At 34.4% G+C, this 13,766-nt stretch overlaps 1 protein-coding gene across 1 annotated transcript in view; it reads left to right on the forward strand.

Annotated features, from left to right (window-relative positions):
- The window catches only part of puc (dual specificity phosphatase puckered), a 31,803-nt gene that overhangs the window by 9,547 nt on the left and 8,490 nt on the right, over positions 1 to 13,766 (forward strand). The window contains exon 3 of the mRNA XM_073961314.1: positions 5,335 to 5,559. Within this exon, the coding sequence (XP_073817415.1) occupies positions 5,335 to 5,559 (225 nt within the window). The remainder of the gene's footprint in view (positions 1 to 5,334; positions 5,560 to 13,766) is intronic.

The following is a 13,766-nucleotide window of genomic DNA, read 5'->3' on the forward strand; positions in this document are numbered from 1 at the left end:
GATATTTGAAAGACATATTGTCTGCTCAAAAGCAGATTATCTGCTTGTTATCTAGGGTTACAAACACAGGGGGTTAAACATAACAACTGTTATTGATACACTATTTTCCTCCACAAGTCCCGGTCCAAACTAGAGGGAATCTCATTAAAAAATGTCATGAAATTAGGAGTTCCTAGATCAAATTCCTCACTACAGCAATTTCATGATTTTACTCTACTATGTCCCTCTCCATTCTAACGCGAATTTCATTAAAAAATTTCATGAAATGGAACAAATTGAATACTCTACCAGCTGGCGGAAAAAATCTGATTTTTTTTTTTTTAATTGAAAGTTTTTTCTAAGTAGCCGGCCTTCGGCCGGGGATTTAAGACTTTCTCCTATGGACAGGAGCCAATTTGTTGTCTTACTTTAACAAGGGAATTTTCGAAACTTCAAGGCCCATATCTCGGAAGTATTGACTTCCCCCAACTAACTTTATATTTTTGTAATCAGGACGTAAAGCTGGTATAGTATTCAATTTATGCCCACGAAATTATGCATTTTAGTGCATTTAACATCGTCGTTTGTCACACACGTGAACGAACATATGACATATAACAGCTGTTTCTGTCCGAGTAAGATTGAGAGTGTTTTTTTTTTTTTCTTAAATATTGAGCCTGTTTTAGACCCTTCCATATTTTCCGTTACAACCCCGGTATTCCTAAATACTACCCTCACAAGTTGATAAGTCATTTTTTGCAGCTCATGATCATGCTGTCTCTTTTTCATATAAGCGATCAATGAGCTCTTGATTTTAGAATAGTGATAGCATAGACTTCCAATTACATGTATCCATGTAATAATGGAATTTTATTCCTTTATCAAAACTTTAACAAATATCTATATCAAGCTTTTCGGTCAGATGCAACATAACTGGGCCACACCTGATCATAGGCATTTGGAATATCTTTTTTGGCCACATTTTCCTACCTAGTTTGACTCATTGAAGCACGCATATAATTACTAGAGTTGGTCAATCTCATTCGATTGAACGATCCGGATCCCTATCTCGTTCAATGGACACCGGTAATTTCTTTGACAAAAATGCGTATACTTAATTTCACAAATTGGTTTTTATGATGTTACTCATTCGTCTTTGAACGAGGACAGTGATCCGGATAGTTCAATTGAACGAGATTGCCCAACTCTAATAATTACTACATCAATATTGTAAAATTTACATTTAAAAATGATTCTGATTTTTAATTAGAAATTTCTTCTAGAATAACACGCAGCATTTAAATGATTTATCATCATCACCACAATTTATTATTTATTGTTGTTAGTTGACAATTAAAAATAAATATTTAAAATAATCATGACACACTTAATTATCATCTTTTTGACGCATTTTATACCTGGAATAGAATGACAATAATTTTTTTCCTATATTAAAATATAAATAATTAGTTTTGTCTCTCATTGCATCATTTAACTCAAAAGATCAATGAGTCATGTAAACAAATCACTTTTGTTTATACATTGGTTATTTACAGGACATTAGCTTAGAATTAAAATAAAGCCCCTGCGTAAAAGATGACGTCATTTTTTGCGAAATGATTCATTCAATTTGAGGGGGGATTTTTAAATAAAACTGATTGTTTTGGAAAAATACTCATTACAAAAAGCCAAGGAGTGTGTGAATCATTTCTTTTAATTAACGTAGGATGAATATAGTGTAAAAATGTTAATGTTGAAGTAAATTTTTAATTGTTTTTTTTTAGTCATGAGTAATGTAACTACCTACTTTGTAGAAATGTCGCATGGAATGTCAAAAGGGAAATTTTGATTGACTTTCAGGGAATATGTGGGTCTTGATTTACATTAGGCAATGTTAAATGGGGCAAATCTCAGTTTGTCATTCAGGTAGAGTTTGAGAAGGGAAAGGTTTCCATTAATCTCAACTCTCTATCCAAAAAATCGGGAATGGTTCCAAAAAATTTGATTAATAAGTTGTTTTTAAGAATGGTCGATTTTTGTAGTCTGAATCTAGTAACTTTTTGTTTTGTATTTGTTATTGTGTTGTTGATAGCTAATTGGGATTTTATGTTTTTAATTATATTTTTTTATTAAATATGTTTATATCTTTATTTAGTTTTAAGGATTAAGTTCAGAGTTAGGTGTAGTTTAGGATAACTTTGCTTTTGTAACATAGATGGCCTTATAGGCTTGGTTACCCATTCGAAATAAATAAAATAAAATAAATAAATAAAATAATTATGTTTTTAGTTTTACAGTTTCTTTTGACATATGTATGTACATAATTTAAGTTCTATTATGTTTGTATGTTTTTAAGAATAATGCAATTTGCTTGTAACCTAAATGGGCAAATAAGCCTTGTAACATGTTTTGAAAATAAAAAATAATGTAGTTAAGGACCACATGGCAGGCTTTACTATATTTTGCAATTCTCTGAAATGAATTCTCAGGATAAAAAACCCTTAAAACAAACGTCCATTGTCAAAAAAAAACTATCTTAGCTTTACTACCTTCATCATCTGCTGTAATATAATTCCCTAGAGCCGGCTAAATTTTGCTCATAACACAATTTTTTTTCTTTATTCCCCTAGCTAAACTTCTATGTAATTTTATTTTCTAAATATCGTTCTTAATTTCCCAAAAATTGTTATTATTTTTTATGTTTTTATTTTTTTTATTGTTAATAGTCATAACAAAACTAGAAAAAAATATCTACTTCAAAAACAAAACTATGACAAGGAAAAGGTCGATTGCTTCATCTGTGTGTTTATGTTGACTTCGTTTCATTTTTTCTTCTTTTTTGTTTACACTGAAGTGTTTCCTGCCACATTAATGGTTTTTCGTGGCATGACTCACTTACTCACTCTACTACTTAAGAATCAAAGTGCCATAGATTGTGGGCTAGAAGGGTGGTAGGAGAGACGGAAAAATAACAAAACACAATGCCATATTTAATTATGATGCGAAAATAAAAATACTACTAACAAACGACGGCGGCATCCAACCTCTACGTCGTCCAATAAACGTAAGCAAGTCTGCTGCTACAAGCAGGGCTTTTTTTTACCCCACGTAACAGTACTTTCATACGTAGTTAAAGTAGCGTCATTAACACACAAAAAAGGGGGACGAAACAGCAAATTGCAAAGCATGGGTAAAACGTAAAAACTATGAATAGAAAAGAAGTTGCGTCGTCTATGACTATGACTCAAAATGGAAAATGGCCAAAAATGAATGTTGGGTTTTATGAATGAAAAGTTAGCTCTTTGTTGAAGTTAATATTCTTTGGAAACGTTTTATAAATTGCCCTTTATTTTGTTGTCTCTTTTAAAGAAAGAAAAAAATATGTTATAGGTATCTTTTTGGCAAATTTGCACGCACAAAATTCATTCATTCCATTTTAATGGCCAACAATCCTTTTTTGGAAACTTGTCCATATGGTGTGGCCGGCCTGAAAATGGAAATTGCTTGTTGTGGAACCAAAGTTTCAATGAATTAACGCTATTCATTTTATGAATGAAATGTGTAAAATGCGTAGGAGAAAGGTAGGAACTTCATATGCTAATTGGATTTTGTTTTTCATGGGTATGCAGATTGAAAAGTTGAAATTCTCTTAGGACGACAACAAGACATTTCAAAATTTGAAATTAGTGGCTTCTTGCTGGTTCTGAAAAAGACATGTATTATTTGTATTTAATATTTGTTTCCATATCGTATTTTTAGTAGTTGGAATGCCTTTTTATTTGGCTTCTCCCCGATTTTAGTTTGTCATTTGCAAAAATAACAGCTTAATATTGAAAACGTACTTTTTGAAAATGGTGATAATGGTGATATGAAAATGTAATTTTAAAAATAAATATTCTTAAAGCCTCGGTACATATGAAGCCTCCTTCCTGCCTGGCTTCATTTCTGACATAATAAAAATAAAAGAATTAGTCTTGTTCCAGACTATGAAAATGTTTTGAGCTTATGTGCAAGAAGGAAGGGAGCCCCTTCACCTCCGCTCTCTCCTAAAACCTAAAAAATGTTCATGTGTTATTTTCAGTGTATGGCACAAGAGTAAATAAGAAAATGGAAATCGAGTTCGAAGTTGGCTTGGCCTTCCTTATTTTTATTATGACAGAAATGAAGCAAGACAATAAAGCCAGGCGGCGAGGATTCTTAGTTTTCGAGACCTTACGGCCTGGGTACATAAGCTGCCTCGCCTGATTTCTCTGCTTTCCTGCTTCATTTCTGACATAACATCAAATAAAAGAATAAAGAAGGCCGAGCCAATTTCGAACTAGGTTGCCCTTTCCTTCTTTATTCTTTTATTTTTGTTATGTCAGAAATGAAGCAGGAAAGCAAGGCAACCAGGCGAGGCAGCTTATGTACCCAGGCCTTTAAAGCCTCTGCAAATAAGCGACTGGCTTTCTTGCTTAAGTTATTTCTGTTAAAAAACTAAACAGCACCTAGGGCAACATAAAATAAAAGAATAAAGAAGGCCGAGCCAATTTCGAACTAGGTTGCCCTTTCCTTCTTTATTCTTTTATCCTTGTCATGTCAGAAATGAAGCAGGCATGATACAATAAGAAGGTAGCAGCAACTGCCGTTTTTGGTAACATAAGATGTCAAAATTTGACATAAATTCAATGCAATTGACACATTATGTTACCATCAGCTGGGCTTCAGCTGGGCTGATAATGCTACCTTCTTATTGTATCATGGAAGCAGGAAAGCAAGTCAAGCAGGCGAGGCTGCTTATGTACCCAGGCCTTTACTCTGAGTTCTGGAACACATACAACGATTGGATTGGCATGCTCGCATAAGTCATCTGTTTTGGTTGAATTGTGAGCAAATTAAAGATGATGACCTAATTTAATTGTGGCTCTGATAGGATTAGATCCTCCCGATTGCCTCAGTGTTGCCAAATTTTATTGCTACTTTTCATTCATAATTTTGAGACTTAATTTTACGGAATTTTGTCCTTAACCAAAATTTGAGTTACAGAATTCCCCTGCAGATAGCATTTCAAAATAACCCTCAATGAATTTAGGATTGAGGCTTTCTGCATCCTCACAATACTATACTTGTGGCCTATGACAAGGCTTTCGCAGACCTTAAAATGCAAATCTCCAATTATAACAGAAAGTCTTTATTTTTAATAGCAGGGTAGGCTAGGCTATCCATATGTATATCCCTTCTAGGGCTTCTTCTTCCTGAAAGGTCTTTATTTTTACTACCAGGGTACGATAGGCTTTACATGTGTAGATTCCTTTTAGGTCCCTCAAAAATATTTAATTTTTTGTCTAATGTTACTCATCTTCCTTCCTTTTTCAGATATCGAAACACATCCCGCCTCACCAGTTTTCCCACATCTTTTACTGGGCAATGGCCGCGATGCTGGTGATCCCAGTAGTGTGGGAGCAAATTGTGTTTTAAATGTTACCTGCCAAGCACCGAGCACAAATCCAATGCCGGGCCTTAAATATATGCAAATACCTGCCAGTGATACACCTCATCAAAATATTAAACAATATTTTCAGGAAGCCTATGATTTTATTGGTAAGTTCAAAAACAACAACAACATCACAACCACAAAACTACGTCGTAGAAAAGAACAAAAAGCTGACAACTATTTTTCGCTAATTAAAATATAGACAGCACTTTTTGTTAACAATGAACAAAATTTCTAGAAAAAGAGCGAGTGTGTATATTTTCCTCCATTTTTTGTCTAAGTAGTGTAGACTGCATGACGACGACAAAATCCAACCAACCAACCCTTCAAAACACAAGTAACTCCAGAGCGAACGACCGACTTTTGTGTACCGGTGTTTGTGTTTCTCTTTCCACATACCACAAACTTCCTTCCGGTAGCCGGGGCAACAATAACATCATACATATCAGCAGGACAAACATAAAAGAAGAGGAAAAACAAAACAAAATACTCTATTATTCTACTTCATTACCCTCCCAAACCGCCTTGCGATAAAACAACAGCAACAACAAAAATATGTCATTCATTTCGAATACGCTACAGACATTTATCGCAAAGTTTTGTCGTCGTTTCAGCATTTTTCCCCTCTCTAAAGCCGGTCAGACCAGACCAAATGAACATTATTACATTTCTTTATGTTGTGCTGCTATACAGATTTAGAAGAGATGATGTTCTGTAAGAATTGCGTTTCTGTGTGTATATATGAATCTTTGTCCACCAGACATTGATATGCTGGCTTCTTTCTCTGGTGAATGGTGGTGGTGGTGGTGCGGAAAGAGGATGCATGCAACTTTTGTAAACTTACGTCACGTGCACTTTCGACCTCGTTCCCAATGAGCCATACAACCAAATTGTAATGATGTTGATAATAATGACGATGATGATGAATACAAGAAAGCCATTCACCGTTCTCTAGAAGAAGCAAGAACCACCACCATGCCTCACACCGCCGCCGCCACCGGTGTTTTTTTGTGACGTTATTGATGTTGTGTGTTCTGTAAATGCTCTACTGATGGTGATGACTCATCACCAGTAGCTACATTTCTTGTTGTTGTTGGCAGAATACAAACATGAAAACAACAAAATATTCCTTCCGTGTTTCTCACTCCTCCAATTGCCAGTTTTCCTCCAGTATGTATTATTTTTATTTCGAAATATTGTTTGTGTTTTGGAACAACCCACCCTTTCTCCCAGGCCAGCCAGGATGATTGCATGTCGGCCCCCGCAATTTTTCCTTCTTTCAATTGCTAGACAAGGTAAATTACTTGTACATACCTACTCCTCATTCATTCATTTGTATTGGCAACATGTGGGACTCCCATATACACACGTATGGGTGAAAAGCTGTGAACGACCGCTACCAGCCAGAAAAATTTAGGCTGTTTCGTGGCTACTGCCACCTATTTTTACCCCACAAATAAATTTATTGATTTTTTCTGTTTTTCCTATTTTCGTCTACAAAAATGTAAATGCGCCGCGGCGTGTGTAATAAATGTACATAGGTCATATTCTCCTTGGCAATAATAGAATTCTATAAAGCAAAAATAAGGCAGGGCGGCATAACTACTACTAAAAAAAAACATTTAAATGTGGAGTAATCATTTCTTTGTTTCTGTCTGGACTGAATTGTTTACACCGTTGGGTACATAATTTAACGGAATTTAGTGCTAAACATTAATATATGCATAGATACATATGTATGTATGCTAATGTAATCATCTACATGTACATATATGTACCTATGTGTGATTATTTATGTACTCTTGCCTTGTTTTATTATATTTTGGTTTGATTTTTTTTTTTTCTTCTTTTCTGAAACAACAACAAAAATCGCACACGGCACAAATATATATTTTTTGTAGATATATTTTTTGTTCTACACCACTTAAACACACACATACTCTTCTTATATTCACTCACAAGAAGTATTAACAAAGCCTAAATGCTGATTCATAATGTGTTGTTTCGACAAATTTTTTAATGGGATTGCCAGGTCTAGCCATAATCAAAAAAAAAAAGATAATGGGAATGCTATCGCCACAGTTAGTCAATGGGGAGTGAAGTTGCTTATTTTAATAAGGCAACTTCTATATATAAAATAAAATGTATTGAACGATTATCAATATCCATCCCTGGATAAGAAATTGACTATGGAATCTGAAAAATAAGAAATTAATATATCTTTATATATAAAACTCAATTGTCGTTTGTTGGTAATTGAATCAGTTGAAAACGGCTGAAGCGATTTGGATAATTTTTTGTGGAAATGTTAGTCATAGTCCAGTTTAGGTTTTTATGCAAAGAAAAATTGGCCACGCCCACTTTTCCGCCCACTTTTATAAATATGTTATATCTATGAAACTACTCAACAGATTTTCCTGAAATTTTCAGGGAACGTAGAGTGATGGCCCCCTGTTGAAATAGGCTACACATTTGGTTGAATTTCGGATCGGACGGGGTACTTCCCCTATGCCCTATTTTTGCAAAAATGCAATATTTGCAACAAATACGAATGTATCGGTTTCGGAATTTATTTGCGAGTCAATGGCGATTGTGTCTCCAACCTTGCGTACCTATTTTGGGACTCAAGATCCGATCACGCTCACTTTCTAATTAGGTTATATCTACAAAACTACTGAGGGGATTTTCAAGGAAATCGCGATTTGTCTAAACTTTTAAATCTTTAAAAATAAAAATCAAATGTCGTTCGTTGGTCATGGCATCAGTTGAGAACGGCTGGGCCGATTTCGATATTTTTTCAATTTTCAATTTTTATCATTTCTACAAAAACTACTGAACCGATTTTCCTGAAATTGCCAGGGAATGTACATGGATGGCCCCGCTTAAAATAGGCTACAAAAATTGAATTACGGAAGGGGTGGGGTACTTCCCCTATACCCTACTTTTTTAAAAATGTAATATTTACAATAATTACGAATGTATCTATTTCGGAAGACCTTACCCACTTTTTTAGGATCCAATGACTTGACCACACTCACTTTTTAAAATATGTTACATCTACAAAACTACTGAACCGATTTTCCTGAAAATGTCAGGGAATGTACAGGCATATTTTCTTGAATTTTGAAGGGTGCATATTTGAAAAAACGCCTTACCTTTATGAACAAAAATCAAATGCTGTCATAACCCAACTTAGGTTCTTTAGAAAGAAAAGTTTGCCACGCCCACCGAAAACAGGTTACATATTTTATTGAATTCCAGAGGGAGCGGGGTAACTCCCGTATGTGATATTTTTAAAAAAACGTTATATTTGCAAAAATTATGCATGTATCGGATTAAAAATTTACGGATTAATCTACAATCTAGGTACTTCTTTAGGGCCTATAGGCCCGACCACGCCTGTTTTTTTTAATATGTCATAACTCCAATACTACTGAAGGGATTTCCATAAAATTTGCGACAAAAGCTCAATGTTTGCCGTTGTTATGTATATATTATGAATATGAATTGGGAAGAGGTGAGGTACCTTCCCCATGCCTTTATGTTAAACTCTATATATAAGCCAAATGTATGATTATATCGGTTTCAGCATACATTTTGGTAGGCAATGAAGTTGTGTGCACCCTAGGTACATATTTGGAGATAAGATACCGGACCAGACCTACTTTTTTTAATATGTTATATCTTGAAAACTGATGACCACGCCCACTCTTTTCAAAACATTATTTTTCCAAAACTACTGAACCTAATATTCAGAAAATGTTCAGGAATGTCCCGTGGTCCAAAATGCTATATATTTGTAGTTGCAAATTAGTTTTCGAGACAACGGTGGTTGCGCCCCCGATCAAGAAAAACTATATATTTACAAATTTACTTGAATGGTGAGGTACAACGGTCCATCAGCCATGAAAAGCTAAAACATATAAGTCTCAATAATCGGGAGAATTCGATTTAACCACTTTTTAACCTTTAAAATTAGGTCGCTTTAGGATAAAGACAGGGACATGGACGATAATAATCCTAAAAAGCATAAATTGGCGAAAAAATCCGACGAAGTCCGTAAGAGAAAAGAAAGGTTACAGACAAAAAATCCTTCTCGGTTTGACAATAGACCGAAGAAGTGAGGTAGAAAATACCTATTTTTGAATTTTCAAGCATAAAGTCGATAGAAAGTTGTCATTAAAACTCATTACGACGGTCCAGCAACGCGGACCGGGGTCTGCTAGTTTATATATAAACCATCGTTAATACACAGAAAATGTCTATAGCGTTTTATTGACAGAATTTTCCATCGCCGATAAATGTGATGTGTTGGTGAAGAATTGAACCACAGATCTTCATTGCATGGCGGGCCTAACTACCACAGAACCCATTGAGTCTGAAAAAAATACAATATAATATCTATATATATTTTTTATTTTATAACACTTGCTTCGGTTATTAGAAGCCTCCAACTTTATTAAAGAGAACATCAAAAATCATGTCAACGTGATGTTAATCATGCATGGCTTTGTCGAAATGCTGCTACTTCATGTTAATAAAAACAACTGTTGTTTCGGAGCAAGTTAAATGTAGTGGCTGGTTTTGAAACTTTTTCCACAGAAAGTTTTCAAATATTAAATTTTTGTCGAAAATAGGCGACCTTCGGCCCTGATTTAAGACTTTCACTTACGGACTTCCCAAACATGACAGATATATTACCGTAATCAACATACCAAGATCTGCCTGTGGACAAAATTTCAAAATTTTCTAAGTCCAGCCACTCTACATTCATCTTCTGCCGTTGTTTTAATTAGAATAGTAAGAAATTCACGATTTTCCAAATTGACAAAATGCACGCTTGCATCTAAAACAAATATAACAATTATTATTATTGGTAGTCGTTTTTTTATTAAACAGTTTTGCTAATAAGAGAGAAGGTAATGTCAAAGTATGTTAGTTACTCTTCGTGTGTCTGAAACCCGACTTTTACGCAAAGACATAAATACAACAAGATAAGACATTTTTTTTGCTATCATTCTTCAGTGAATGGCTTTTGAATTCAAAGACATAAAACATAACAAGATGGGGCATTTACATTGCTACTATACATCGGCAGATGGTGCTGGAGGTTTAACAAAATGTTATGTTCCAATATGGTGACATAAAATTATGTTATACTTGTTGTTGTTGCCGTCGTGTTCTGTTAGTTATATGTTATACACAAACACCCTCTATGGTTTAATAGCAAAATTGAACTGCATTATGCACTATGTCCGATCTTTACAGTTCTATGTCTTTGTTGAATTTAACATAATAGGTGTGTTCGTTTACTCAACAATTTGTACAAATTTGTACAAGTTCAGTAACTTCTTGTAATCGGCTAGGGTCTTTTGCATTGTACTGAAGAGTAAACGAACAACATCCAGTAACAATTTGTACATATTTTGAGTAAACGAACACACATAATGTTATATCACGATATGGTGATATAACATTTTTTTCTTTTATACATTTTTTCGTATTTAACCGAATTTACCGATCCAATTGAAATAGAATTATTCTTGAATAGATCCTTGAATTCATAAATTTCGTTTCTGATACTATTACATGAAATGTTCCTCCTTGGTTGCGATTTTGAATTAACTGCAATCTGTTAAGGGTAATGTTTCTACACAAAGTTTCGTAAACATTTTTTTGTTGCATGCATTTTGTCAGGTCTTTATTACTTTATGTCTTTGTTTTACGCACTCATTCACTGAGAATGGGTATCATACAATATGTGTGTTCGTTTACCCAAAATTTTTACAAATTGTTACTAAATGTTGTTCGTTTACTCTACAGTAAAATGCAAAAGAACTTAGTCGATTACAAGAAGTTACTGGACTTGTACAAATTGTTGAGTAAACGAACACACCTAATGGTGACAAATGCACTGTTTGTTTCTTATTTTGTCCATGAACTTAAAGAAACCCGCTTGGGCGATGGGCTAGTTCGGCATCGGAAACTCGTCAATTCTCAGCGTTACAGTAACTAGTTCCACTTCTGACCCCTCACAGTGCAATCAACTGTAAACTTTAACATGGGGATGTCATAGGAGGTAACCAATTGACACTCTATGCATTACCTGTAGGTGGTATTGTACTAGTTCCAGGTTTACAGTCATATACCAGTTTATTTATAAAAAAGTGGTGGGAAATAGTCACAACTGACGCTTCGTCGTTTACTTGGGGATATATAGGTGTCAATTAGTTCCCTTCGCATTACTTATGGGTCAATTGTGAACTAGTACCACTTACCTCTAGTTTAGGACTATTTAGGACTATACAATTGGAATTGCTAGCGGGTAGAGAGAAGAAGAGGGCGATTTGCATCTTTCCGTCGTATTCCGTTTTTATACCAGAACAATATGAATAATATGAACGAAGATATTCATTCCATCAACACTAGCTTCTGTTATTGGATGCTTCATTTATATTAAAGTTATGAAGAAAATGTAAATGTGAATTATTTATACAACTCGTCGTTTAAGTTAAGTTAATTAAGTCGCAACTGACGCCTCCTCGTTTACTTGGGGATAAAAAGGTGACAATTGGTTCCCTTCGCATTACTTAGGGGCCAATATTTGTACTAGTACTGATTAGAACTAGTTCTGGACTACTTAAATTGCGACAATTGGAATTTTCGTCCCCACAGGGAATCTTTTTCTCTGAGAGGATAACAACAATGACATAATATTTTAATAACAAATAACGGGTCTATTCAGTAGGTCTTAAAATGTCATTTATGCACATTCGCCAAAAAGGAGGAAATCGTGATAACGGCCATCAGCAATTGTCAAAATTTCCAGGGATGGACGTTGTTAATTTGTTGAAACTAGAACACTGTTAGCACTGTTGCTTATTTAAGCTTTGTTTCTTTTACATGCAAGAATCTTCAATGTTTACCACTTTTTACTCGAAAAGCGTTCCATTACTTCAACGAAAATGCAATTGACGTGAGAGAAGTTCATAACGTTAATTCCTTTACCAACATTTACCAGTTAGTAAAGGAGCATACTAAAAGGTGGAAAAAAGAGCGATTGTCAATATATGCAGAGATGGGTATTGATAATTAGTATAAACTAAAGTAGAGTTTTTATGATCCAAATAATGGGCGCGATGTAGGTGGACTAAGATACAACATATTGGAAAGTACAATATGGTACGTTCACATGGTACAATATAATAGTACGTTTACATTGCACAATATAACATTATGTTTACATTGTGCAATATAATATTACCTTTAAATTGTACAATATAATAGTACTTTTATATTGTACTGAATTTAATCTATCCCGTATATTTAAAGTGTCAATTGCATTACAACATCTACATCAAACAAAATCCTCATAAAGGATGTTGAGCAGGAAAAAGACTTAAGTTCAAAATTCTATTAGGCAGTTTTATGCGCTTTTTGACATTTAAATATCATGCTTTATTAATTATTATTCTGTAGATATTAAAACAAATGACAATTGGTCTGTTCCTTTACTTATGAAAATGGTAAAACCGGCAAAAGTAGCAAAAGTCGTAATCTATCCCGTATATTTAAAGTGTCAATTGCATTACAACATATACATCAAACAAAATCCTCATAAAGGATGTTGAGCAGGAAAAAGACTTAAGTTCAAAATTCTATTAGGCAGTTTTATGCGCTTTTTGACATTTAAATATCATGCTTTATTAATTATTATTCTGTAGATATTGAAACAAATGACAATTGGTCTGTACCTTTACTTTTGAAAATGGTAAAACCGGCAAAAGTAGCAAAAGTCGTAAACTGCTGCCATATGAGTTGTATGTTTCTGAAGTAAAGGCCAGAACAGATTCAATCATCGCTTGCTTTGCTTGCTTCCCCAAATGTCAAATTATAAAGGAATGCCAGAGCCTCTTTGCAAATCCGCCTGCGTTCTCCTTCAGGAGGCTCTGGCATTCCTTTATAATTTGACATTTAGGAAGCAAGCGACGACTGATTCTGTTCTGGCCTTAAAGAAACGCTTTTCGAGTAAAACGTGGTGAAACTTGAAGATTCTTGCACGTAACGGAACAGAGTTAATATAAAAATGCAAAATCTGATCTGCATCAACAATTTTCCAATCATCCCCTCTCCCATTTGAATTCATCTATTAAGATTTTCAAATTACATTACTACACACATACGCGGCCTTTTCAAACTCTCGGTTAATGACTTCTTGTTGCGCTGTTCATAATATTAGTAGTAGCAATAAAATACCAACTATATTGGAGTCATAAAACAATAATTTGTGGTGTAATGTGTGGTATTTAGAGAA

Source organism: Musca autumnalis, unplaced genomic scaffold (assembly GCF_047663935.1).
Source record: "Musca autumnalis isolate F117 unplaced genomic scaffold, ASM4766393v1 scaffold_1, whole genome shotgun sequence".
NCBI classification, from domain to species: domain Eukaryota; kingdom Metazoa; phylum Arthropoda; class Insecta; order Diptera; family Muscidae; genus Musca; species Musca autumnalis.